Genomic DNA, 12,061 nt, shown 5'->3' with positions numbered 1-12,061 from the left:
TTCCTTTATTGTGACTGCAGGCTACAAATCACAGCAGTATCAGCAACACTGATTGTCCTTTGAACAACAACACAAAATTACACATCTTTTCAGTATCACATTAAAATTGTTGCATGTATCTCAAAATATCATTCAATTGGAATCATATTTCAAAAGTACAGTAGTTCTTAGACTCCCCCCTCCTTAGCCCACTGCTAGATCACACGTGATCATTGTTTGCCAGTCTACAGATGTTGGTGTGATGGAGCTGCCTATCAAGACAACTATCTTATAATTTTAAAAACTATTTTGATAAAATAGTCAGATATCTGGGTTTACTTTGTCGTCCTATGTCTCTGTTTTATGCATTTTAAACAGTATTCCTCAAAGGAGTCCATAAGCTTCGCCAGACTGCCAGAAAGACAGAGGCAGGAGACCTGGCTCTTAGGAGGAGTTCTGCTGTCTAACAGCCAGTGAAGCTTCTTTATTCACTAGTTTGCCTGTTGCATAGGCCAATAAACTCCAAAAGCTGACAATTTCTGAAGACAATTCCCAATAGGTCAGGGGATCCTGTCACTGGAGAGAGCCTAACGACACAACAGATGTAAGATATCGAGAGAAAATGTCTGTTACGTTCCTCAGGAGCTGGATGTCTGGAGCACCCAGTGGAAAGGAAGGTTGCCTAACTAAGATGATGGCCCAAATGCAAGGATAGCAGAGGAAGGTGGAAGAGGAGGGAGAAGATGAAGAAGAGAAAGTGGGATAAAGAAACCAGAAGACACAAAGCCCCTAGCAATGGAGACCGTACAACCTGCAGACTGGAAAAAAAAAAAAATAGGAAGAAAAAAGGAGGAACTTGGAACAAAGAATGATGAAACTAAACAACAAAATGGTAGTGAATACTTTATTTGTTGTATTTAAACAAGCAAATTTGGGGGGGGTATTTCCTCATGGTCCTCCCGCCCTTCCTCCCCCATGTTCCCATGATGCTGATCAACTGCTTTATTCCGTTCCCCATCTTTCTTCTTGTCCAATTATCCAGGCCTTTCTCTTTTTAAATCCATGATCCTCAGTCTTGTCTTTGAAGGACGAAAAGCTTTCCACGTGTTAGGAAAATTCAGGATCTGGTAGTCCTTGCGACAACTCGCTGCACGTGTATTTTGACTCATTCATTTGGCTTCGCGCATTCTCAACCTGTCCTCCCACGCCAGGTAAGTATCTGTCTCTTTTATAACACGAATCAATTCAAAAGGCCCCTTGTTAGAGATTTGCAGGCAGGCAAATGGGAAACACCATATAAACAGTGAAGAAATACATCTTTTCAGGTTGTTGGATTTTCTCCTTAACGGTCTTAAAAAAAGCAACTAGAAATCTTTCATTTCATAAACACATGCACATATAAATATTTACAGTAGTAATCAGAATGTGATATTTATCCTTGTAATGTTTCTCAAAAAACATGACCTCGGCCAGAGTTTATCTCAGGTAGGCTGAGAACTGTCACTCAGTTTGTAAATTACCTCCAGAGTGTGGTTTATTTTCTTATGCCTAAAAAAAAAAGAATTTCTTTGCTAAGTTCGAACACTGACATCCCGTGAAGATGCCAGTCTTTACACACACTTATAAAAGTAGAACATGTGCTGTATGACACACTAGTACAAAGTTTTACAAATTATTACAAGTAAATTATATAAATTACAGTGACATTGAGGAAGATTGTAGTTTTATCTTGGGGTGGTTCTTCTAGCAATCGTATTGCTGTAAAGAAAATGAAATAAGCATCAGGTTCTGATCAGGTTAAACAATGATGACATTTCAGTGCTTTAAATTCATGTTTTAAGCAAACGTAAAGCAGACTGATCTCAGCTTCAGCAGAGGTTGGGTCAACAATACTGAGAGCTTTGACAATGCTCACAAAATGTTTCCTAAACAAACCAGACTGTTGTCCTTCCCCAGTAAAAGCTGCAGAAAGAGGCCATGGAAACTGCAGTTTACGATGCTTGGCTGGCTTTGAATATGCTTGGGGTACGTTTTTAGTCTCAGGGATTTAAGAGATAATGCCTTGAGAGTTTCACACTGATGGGGGCTCAAGGCAGGCAACTTTTGAATTAAATGCTACAGAGTTACAGATTTGACTCATCTACATTAAAAACCTTGCTCTTTGAAACTGTCTTTTGTCTTACAAACAAACTTAACAGATCTGACCTGCAGTGTCTGGGAAGAAGCCTCCCTACAGTGACTCAGATGGGAAACCCAGTGGGACTCTTGGTTCCCCCCACTCAGAGGAGAGTGTCATTCTGCCGAACCACTACAGCAATTTTGGTCGTTGACACTTATGCCCGTCCCCCAGATGCACCAGCGCCGAAGTGCAGTGGGTTCTCACCTAATTTAAACTCTGCCTTGTAGGAAATTCAAGGCTAAAGATAGATTATTTTATAGTAATCCCAAGAGCATTCTTTGCCTCCCCCGCCGTAACCATGTTGCCTGGAAACGACTCCGAATTGAAGGCTTTCCACGCCGCTGTTTTCTTGGAAATTTGGCAAGCTCCCAAGGCAATTATTAGTTTTGCTGTATTTGCCTGATAAGGAAATCTAGAATTTTATTTTAACTTCCCCTCAAAAATCGTAGAAAGTTTCCATCTATGTTCGGCAAAGTTTTTCACGGTAGCAATGGGCTTTTTGTTTTCGTTAGGTTTTGTCTTATTTTCAAAGAAAGTTAGGAGACCTTGAACCAGAGAAGTGAATGCTTAGGAAAATACAAATTAAGTAAGTTTTTCTTTATCTAATCCTGCTTTACAGAATAAGACATTAAAAAAAAAAAATTGGACCAAAACTGGACTTCCATCAATTCAGTTAATATATGTTTTTAGGAAAATATAGAAACAAAACCTTTCCTTACTAACAAATGCGTATTTCTCCTCAAAATCATATCCCCAGGAAACAAGTGCTTCCTGGTTTTCTTTCACAGTGAAAGGCTTTTAATGAGCTGCTATTCAAAGGCTACTAGTGATTCTCTAGGCTTAGCTGTTTGAGCACTATTGTGACTCCTTATTAGGAAGGAACTGTAGAAAACCCAACAGAACAGCAAGTGCTGCGTACAGGTTAAGAGAAGGAGCTGTGGCACAAAATGACCCAGGGTTTGAAGCCTGTTACTTCCTTACTAGGTGATCTTAGAAATGTTGCTCAATCCCTGCATCATAGGCTTTTCTGGAATAGGGGTTTAGCACAATGCTTAGGGCAATGGATGATGGCTGTTACTTGTGTATACTAGTTGGGAATGTGAGAGCAAGCAATGAAAGGACACTTCTTTTGTGTCTCTGCAACCAGAGCAGGGGCAGGGGGTTAGATCCTGAAGGGGCACTCTGTCTATGGGTGACATTGTTTTATATTCACAGGGCCAGCTACAAAAAAACCAAGATAACCCAGTGACTGTGACACTCAAGGAAGCTTACTATTGAGTGCAAAACTGAATGCTGTAAATGCTATGCCACAAAAATGGAATAAACACTGGTAGTTGGAGCAGGGTTTGATGTTGGCTTTTTTCTCTAGGGTGAAAACTATGGTGCATTTTTACACAGGTTCTTACCTGTTGGCGAGAGCAGCAATAACCACAGATGCCTCCAAGCACTCCGTTTATTATTTGAAAGAGACACAAGATGAATTCAATTCCACCAAGTGCCAAGAGGATAGAAAACAGAGAGACATTCCATTCCACTGCATGCTTGGGTTCAATGCATTGGGACCATGTGGAGCTATCCAGAAGGTAACTGTGGATAAAAAGAGAAACTTCTGACATATGGCCACACCCAGTGGGATGTCTCATAAGCAGACTTTTTGTGTGGTGTTCTTTCATTAATCAATAGATTTCTTCAATGCCTTATATCAGATTCTTCCAATCCAAGTCATTCCACGAAATGAGGAATTTAGCCCAGATCTTGTTGCCGTAATAAACAAGAAATTCAACAAAGATTATGGAACACTCGGTGTGGGTTAGACATCAAGACAGAGCTGGGGATATAATGGCCTGGGTTCTGTCCTGGAAAAGCATCACTTAAGAGAAGAAACAGTAGCTAATCTCAGTGTAACCAGTACACTGATCAGGTAAACCAAGGGTGAAGGGGCCATAGAGGAAGGACACCTAACTTAGGCCAGGGAGAAGAGCTGCTTATGCATCTAGTCCACAAGTCTGAGCTCCATGAAGGTAGGAACCAGACCTATTCATCATTGTATATCCAATTCCCAAGCCAGTATCTGACACATAGTAAGTACTCAACACATTGGAAAAGTCATCGAATGATGAATAACAATCCGAAGTCACTGTAAAATGTTAGCAAACCACACTGGGGTCATTATCTGAACATATATATTCTTCACGAAATAGGATTCAATCACGTGGGAAAATCTAAGATTGACTTAATTCCCCTAAGAGATCTGGTATCATTCTTTCCTTATCACTTCTTCCTACCACAACAGAACGAAAGGGCTGCTAATTAGAGACCTCGCTTTGGAATGGTTCATTGAGCCAATCAGAAATTCAATTTGTTGATTACATACAAAAAAATTCTGTTCTCCTGGTCCCGTCTTTCTGCATATTAAAGTGGAACAAAAATCTATAATTTCAGAACACAATATAAAAAATTTCTCTGGCTCCCCTTGGCTACTGAGCAACTAATCACTGGCTTGTTATTCCCCATATTGAAATCTCTGGACAAGTTGAAATTAGGAATAACACAGAAGCAGGAGGTTTCTTGCAGAAGCTGGGGTGGATCACGAGAGGGGCTATAAAATAACCAGCTATAAAAAGTTGAATGATACTCTCACCTCTCCTTGGATTAATCATAATGTATTTTAGAGGTGGGTTTGTACAGTAGATCATATGTTTTTGTATACATGTGTAACCAATTTGTACTGGTACATTCAGTACATTCACAACAAAGCATGAAAAGTATAAGCTGAAAAATCATGATCAATAACAATTTTGAACACCAAAATTTCAAACTCCTGTGAGTGCTGATTTTCCTTCCGAAGCTACCATTGGGCTGTACCTGTTGAAAGCTAGTAGATAATATTAACAGCTAAGAATGGCACTGCTCATGCTGAGTCAGCTTCTGTGACAAATATTTTATACATAGTATCTTATTAATCCTCCAGACAACTGCCATTGGCTTTATTTTATTACAGATGAAATAACTGAGGTGCAGAGAGCTCAGTTCACCTTTTCCTGGTTACTGAGGCAGTAACTGCAGAGCTGAGATTGAGCCCAGGTCTATCTAATTCCATATTCATGATCTGATGGCTTCATTATATGTTACAAAATTCATGGGAGACAAACATTCTTGAAAATACAAGGGCAATTCAAATTCATTATTCTTATTATTTTCACTCATGAATCTCATTACTAAACCTTTCAAAATTCAAAACAGAATGTCATTCATTTATCATTATGTACATCAGTTTCCATGAGCTATTTCTGTTCTTTTCTCAATAATGGCTAAGGAATAAGTATCAACATAAAACAATGGAGCCACTTAAATTTTCCTGATGTTAAAGTCATGAATAAGATCTGTCTTATACAGCCTGATCACTTTAAATAAAGGATGTGTTATACACAGTTATTATGTTATATGTGAGTGTGTGTGTGTGTGTGTGTGTGTGTGTGTGTGTGTGTGTCTTGGGGGGGTAGTATGATTGACCCTGGGCTTTGGTTAAATTCATATGGTTTTCATCCATATTATATAAGGATTCCATAATATTTTCTTAGAAAATAGTAAAATTAGCCAATTGCTCTGGCATAGTATACACACTGTATAAGCACAAATTTCACAGCTAGGCTGCCTGGGTTCAAATCATGACTGCCATGTCTTAGCAATGTGACTTTGGATAAGTTACTTCATCTCTCTGTGCCTCCACTTCCACATCTGTAAAGTGGAAGCAATAGTGGAAGTCACCTCATACCGTTATCACAAGGACTGAGTCAGTGAATCCATTAAAAAGCTTCTCTGGGTCAGGGACTGGGCATTCATCCTCCGATACCCCTTGCCTAAATTGTGCCTGAGTTATGAGAATAAACCTGGTTGAGAGGATGGATGAATGAATGGTTGATGCCTTTTTAGTTTGATGGGTTTACCACTATACACACGTGGTGGATAAGAATGTGCGACCTGATGGGGGTCAATCACTTACCCTCCCTCCGTGTTGGCAAAGGTGTAGTTCCATTGGCCACTGGCATCAAGACATCTTGGTCCTTCCGCTAAGCCCAGAGCTGCCACAATGACGCAGTAGCCAGATCCCGCGATTCCGATGAGAGCGGCCAGTACAGAAGAAAACATCTAGGGAAAGGAGGATCACCAGAACTGAGGCACAGAGCGTTGCAGCTACCTCTTAGGGACCACTTCCCCACCCGGCGCAGGAAAACCTACCGCGCATCTTTTGCCGCAGTCTTCGTGGCCGCCACAGCCGCAGCAGTCGTCCTGTTCCAGCCCCATGAAGATGAATGCTGGCAGGAACATCTGTTTAGAAAACACGCAAATTAAAGTCATTGTCTTTCCCCCGGTCCATAGGGTCAGTCAGGCTCAGCATCTTTTGGTAAAATAGTTTTCTTTCTGACACTGTTGAATGTCTTTGGGTTAGGTTGACAAAATATCTCAAAGAATGGAAACGCTGAGGAGAGAAAAAACGCTCTAAAGGGTAATATCCCTTTGTTTTCATGTAATGTATCACATTAGGTAGGGTCAGGTTGTAGCATGGGAGGGGTAAAATAATTACCTATACATGTGTTAATCCGTAAGAGTTCATAACATAGTTCCAGAGGCAAACTCTGTTCGGAAACTATTAAAACCTGTCTTTTAAGTCTGTTGGTTTGTTTGTTTTCCCTTGAAAAGCATAGAAGATAACAACAAATCTTCAACAGAATAACTGAAACTTTTTTATAAACAAGAGAGATGAAAGCTCTGTATAATAGAGGTGAAGTGCTTCTTTGAAGACACATTGCATGGTTGTAGCTTCACAATAAAGCTCTTAAAATAACATAAGTTTGACATACTTTGAGTTCAAGATCAAAAGAAGTTTAAACAAGCAAGGTGTTGTCTTAAAGACAAATGATTATGAAATTAACTATACCTCAAAAAATAAAACAAAACAAAAACAGACCTGAGAACTAGTGGGGAAAAAAAAAGACAAATGATTATGTTCACATGATGGTAATGCTTAAATTCAAAGCAGATTTGCCATACCATAGTTAGTGTATTAAGTCTAAGTATCTTTTACTTGACTAAGAAAAATGTTCTGTGTGGTATTAGCAATTCCATAAAACTTCTGTTCAAAATTCTCAATCCCAGCATTTCAAAGAGGCAAACTCAAGTTTGTCCACATTATTTCCATGCTGTGGTTGAAACTAATACTTTCAGCTCCCAGGTTGGCAGGCAAATTCCTCTCACTTCACTTCAAAACAAACCTTGGAACAAACAACACATTCCACTATTACCTTCAGACACTGATTTGCTGCTAACTGAAGGATTTTTCCTAAATGCCACACACCAAGCTTACATAAAGGAGAAAACTTATAGTCCTTTCTCAATAGCCGTGCACTCACAATTCAATATTTTTCTCTGTCACTGATGCCTGAGAATAAACAGCAGAGAATTTGGATCCAAAACTCTGTTGATTTAGACGGAGAACCAGTGGACTTCTCCCAGCTCCCCAGAGCAAAGGTTAAATGACTACCTGCTCCGGGACTAGAAACTATAGTTTTTCAAATCTGATTTAAAAGCTAGTATCTGTTTCTAGCTGTAAAGTAAGAGAGTTTAGCAAAAAAGTAGTTCACTTTTCATTGAAAGGGGATTTTGTAAAACAACATCTAATAAAATCAATACACTATATCTATCTCAACTTTTGTATCATCTGCTTTCAAAAGAATGAACAAAATTCCTGGATTTGGAAACATGCCTCATAGAAAACTTTCTATGAAAACATCTCGTCTAACAAGAAAGAATGCTTTAAGGCTGGAATGATTCTGAATGACTTACCAGCAAACCTCCTCCTATGATGCCAGAGAAGAACCACACAAAGTGGCTAAGATGGTCTTCAGAAGCGTACTTTGTTTCCCCATTGGGAAAGTACAGCAAAATATTAGCTACAATGCAGACGATGGCGAGCCACACCAGAGAATGTCCAATGCATCGTGCGCACTTCCCGTAGCACATAGTGGCAGAGTTTATTTTTTCCCCCTTCACTCTGCGCCTTGGCTCGGTGATGGCCCAAATCAGATGAGAGCGTGCCCGTCTGCGGAGAAAGCAAAAGACATTCTCAGCCCATTCCTGCAACCTCTTAAATACTCTGAGTTCTAAGTCACCGGGTGGATGAGGTTCTTGGCTTTCATTGGTCCTGATGGCAGGCTCCGGGTGGGGGCGGGGGCGGGAGTGGAGGACGTGGGGGAATGTCCCGCCCTTCAAATGAAATCCTTGGGACAAGCGAAACCAGGGGCAGGACTTGAGAAACCGCCTCAGTCATAGGCAAGAGAGAAGATGATTAATCCTCCACAAGGAATTCACTGTGTAACTCCTTCGCAGGATTAAAAAAAATCCACAGGAAAGTCTAATATAACTTTCCAGTAAGTGCCAAGCGTCCACAGCATGACAGCTCTGGTTGGGGCTGTGATTTTGTTCTATGCAGCTGTCTGGACAGCTTCCAGTCTGAGGGCTCTGTGTTCACTTTCACCTCTGCACTGATTTAATCCGAGACCTGGGGCAAGTCTCCTGAGCTCTGAGCTCGTTTCCTTTATCTGTTAAAGGCAAGGTGTCCAAGCCATCACCCACAGATTTAAGGATGCTTTTGGGGAAAATTACAGAGCTGCCTTCTTTCCTCTGCCTCTGGTGTGCTCGGCAGGACTGCGCCTACTGTCCAGCCTTCCCGGACATCTGCCTCCAAAACAAATCTGGCACCACAACAAAGGTGGCATTAGTCAACACAAAGGGCTCAGGCACCGTTTTATTCCTGAGTACTGCTGTCAGGCGAAGGGTTGCCAGGAAGGTCTAAGGGAGGCCTAAAGTCTGGGAGAAGGATTAAAAAGAATAAGAAAGAAAAAGAAAGGAGCGGAAGAGAAAGGAACTTGGCAAGCAGAGTGGGGAAACAAGATTGAGAGGGTCTGGAATTACTGGGAGAAACACACATGGTTGAGCAGGGCACAGGGGCAAGCGGTAGTCTACCAGTCAGATCTGTCGCAGGCTCAAAAGGCAAAGCAGAGAAAGGATGTTCGACTAACTTTCTGGTATGGTTATCTTGCAGAAGGAGGGATCAGATTCTGAATAAGTTTAGCCCTTGAATAGCAGGTGGCACCGGCCAGCTGGGTGGGGGGAGGACTGAGTGGCCAGGCGAGGCCAGGACGACTGGAGGGACCCCATCACCAGGACAAAATGGTGAGTACCAAATAGAGGCAAAAGGTCAAGGAGCTGTTGGTTCAAAAGAGGAAGGTGAGCCCCACTGGTGAATCTAGAAGCTCAGGCCGAGGCCAGAGTCTGAAGGATTCGGATCAAATCTAGAGGGTAGGACACATACCAACACTGAGCGGCCAGCTGGGGTTAATGATGTGGGATCCAGACTGGGAAAAGGACCCAAGAGGAAGCATATGGCCTGAGTGTCCTGAGAAGGATGAGTATCCAGAGTGGCCTAAGAAATAGATGGATGGAAAACTGAGTGCAGACAGGGAAGCCTGAAACCACCCCCCTGCTCAGTTATAAGGAGGCAGGTCTTCACAAGAACATCAACCCATCACCACAATGCATCCAAAAACCAGGCACGTGTGTCCTCTGTCCTGGCTGTAAGTCCTACTGGAAATGGGATTCCACTGGTGTCAGGGTCTGGGGTGGCAGTGCAGGTGAATGACTGGGTCCTCTGTTGAGGCATCGTCATTCTAACCCTCACCTCTGAGGACCTATCCCATAGATAGAGGTTAAAAAGTGGAAGAGAGACCCTTTGACGACTTTGCCTCCAAGTGCTTCAATCCCCTTCCTCCTTCTCTACCCCACCCCTACTGTCACTGGTGCAGGGAGAAGAGAGGGAGGGGGGCCTTGGAAAGAGAAAGTCTGGGGTGACAGCCCAGCTCTGCTCTCGGCCAGCTTTGAGCGTCAGGCAAGTCGCGTACATTCCCGGGACTCTGTTTCCTACTTGCTAAGACAAGGGGCAGGACTCAGTCAGTGCTTCTTAAGTTTCTGAGTCTTGTAATGGTATGGACCCCCTCCCCAGAAAAAGAAATGTATGTATATGCAAACTCACACATTTTTCTTTCCACTCCTGGGGGTTCACGGACTCCCTGAAGCCCGTTAGTGGATCCTTTCCCACGTTTCTCAAGGTGTGGCCTGTCCAGAGACCACTTGCGTGACAGAGGCAGATTCCTGTTCCCTTGCTAGACGTCCTGAATAGCAATTTACCAGGATGGGGTCCAGCCACCTGCATTTTTTACAATCATTTCAGATGGGTCTTATGTTCACTCAGGTTTGGGGATCACTGGTCCAGTCCACAGCCCAGGAAAGTCTCATTTGTATTAGACGTTCTCTAAGGCCACTGTTACCTCCAATGGTGCCTCAGCTCTACCAGAAGACAGTGCACGCACGAATTGTGGCGACACGTCACAACTCAGCATAAGGTGCTTTCAGGCTTGAGCTGACAAAATTCTCTTGTAATATAGAGTCCCTTTCCCTTGCCCACCCTCTGCTTCTACCTCTCAGCTGATAACCTAAAGCAGGGTCTTTTCTATTTCAGCCCTCGCTTTAAGACCAGATATGGTTTTCTGGACAATTTCTTTAACCACTTGGCTCTGGTCCTAGCCAGACTTTGCCCAACAGATGACCCTGGCGTTCTTCCTGGCCGTGAACTCTCAGTTTCCTGTGCAGACCTGCTATTGCCATGGGTTTCTTTCCACTCTCCAACTCCCACTGCTGGTACTTCCCCCACCTCTACCTTCCTGTCTTCCTTGTTCTGAGTCTTATCTTCTTCCAGGGCTTCAAGCTATAGGATTCTGCTCATACATCACCTCAGAGAGGCCCTTTCCTAGGACCCTGCCTTATGATGCTGTGCCCCGCCTCAGTTACTCTTCATCCCATGCCCCTGTTCTGCTATCATCCTGGAACTTATCATCCCTGAAGTTATTCTATGTATTCACTTGTTTCCTTTTCTGTTGTCTGTCTTCCCCTCTCCTCCTGCATAGTAGGTGCTCCGTAAATGTTTGCTGAAAATTGAATGAATAAATCAATGAATCAATGACTTTTTAAGGCTATTCTTAGCAGGCTGGTACTCCAGCCCCCCAACTCTATTTTGCCTCTCTGTGAGCCCACAGTCTCACTCCAGAACCCTCTCAGCTTTGGAGTCCATAATACTGCTCCTTGATCCTGCCACTGCCCGGCTGTTTGCTTGGGGCGAGTTATCAACGATTCTGTACCTCAGTTTCTATCATTCGTTTGTTCACCAATGTTTATTGAGCTCCTACTATGTTTTCTAAGTGCTGGGGATGAAGCAGTAAATAAACAAAAATCCCTACCTTTAAGAAGAGTCCATTCTATCAGAAGGAGACAAATAAAAAGTAGTGCTAAAGAAATAAAATGCATTGTGTATTGGTGATAAGTGCAGGAAAGTGGAATGAATGGGTGAGGAAGAGGGCCTCTGAGACAGGGTAATAATAGAACCTACATCACAGAGTTACAATGTATGAAGGGAGTCAAAGTGTCTAAGGTGGGAAGCACCTGGCATTTAGCAATCACACCTTAAATGTTACTTATTATTACTATTTTCATCAACACACTCTCCCAGGCGAGATGTCTCTACTCCATTTACGATTCATTATATCTACGTCCCTAATACTCCATCACTCCAATATACACTGGATCCCTTTATTATTTTTTGTAACTAATTTTTAAATACTGGAGCTCCTACGGTTATTAAAAGTTCACTTTTATCTCCCTCATTGCATCTGGAATCAACCTCAACTCACAAATACCTTTGGAAAGAGTGGTTTATACTGCACTACAGGACTGCATGTCCCTGAGCACATTTTGGGTATGCTGTCCCACTGCCAGAGGGCCCTGTCCTTCCTC

General features: G+C 42.4%; 1 protein-coding gene across 1 annotated transcript; it reads right to left on the bottom strand.

The window, feature by feature from the left end:
• Window positions 1-869: 869 nt before the first annotated feature.
• Window positions 870-8,303, bottom strand: TM4SF1 (transmembrane 4 L six family member 1). The gene is made up of 5 exons (XM_004278187.3): window positions 8,003-8,303; window positions 6,398-6,487; window positions 6,162-6,307; window positions 3,565-3,745; window positions 870-1,737 (listed from the first exon to the last, which is right to left on the bottom strand). The coding sequence occupies exons 1-5, from the start codon at window positions 8,177-8,179 to the stop codon at window positions 1,723-1,725; spliced, it is 609 nt and encodes a 202-aa protein (XP_004278235.1). The 5' UTR covers window positions 8,180-8,303; the 3' UTR covers window positions 870-1,722.
• Window positions 8,304-12,061: the final 3,758 nt, after the last annotated feature.

This window comes from Orcinus orca, chromosome 5 (genome assembly GCF_937001465.1).
Source record: "Orcinus orca chromosome 5, mOrcOrc1.1, whole genome shotgun sequence".
Lineage (NCBI taxonomy): Eukaryota > Metazoa > Chordata > Mammalia > Artiodactyla > Delphinidae > Orcinus > Orcinus orca.
The sequence above is the reverse complement of the archived record's forward strand: the minus strand, read 5'-3'. Positions and strand labels throughout refer to the sequence as shown.

What these genes read in the sequence shown, in the direction of transcription:
- TM4SF1 (XM_004278187.3), bottom strand. Translation starts at nt 8,179, where the DNA reads ATGTGCTACGGGAAGTGCGCACGATGCATTGGACATTCTCTGGTGTGG. An exon ending in ACTGCGGCAAAAGATGCGCG is followed by an intron (nt 6,308 to 6,397) that starts GTAGGTTTTCCT and finishes TCCTTTCCCTAG; the next exon opens with ATGTTTTCTTCTGTACTGGC. An exon ending in TTTGCCAACACGGAGGGAGG is followed by an intron (nt 3,746 to 6,161) that starts GTAAGTGATTGA and finishes TTTTATCCACAG; the next exon opens with TTACCTTCTGGATAGCTCCA.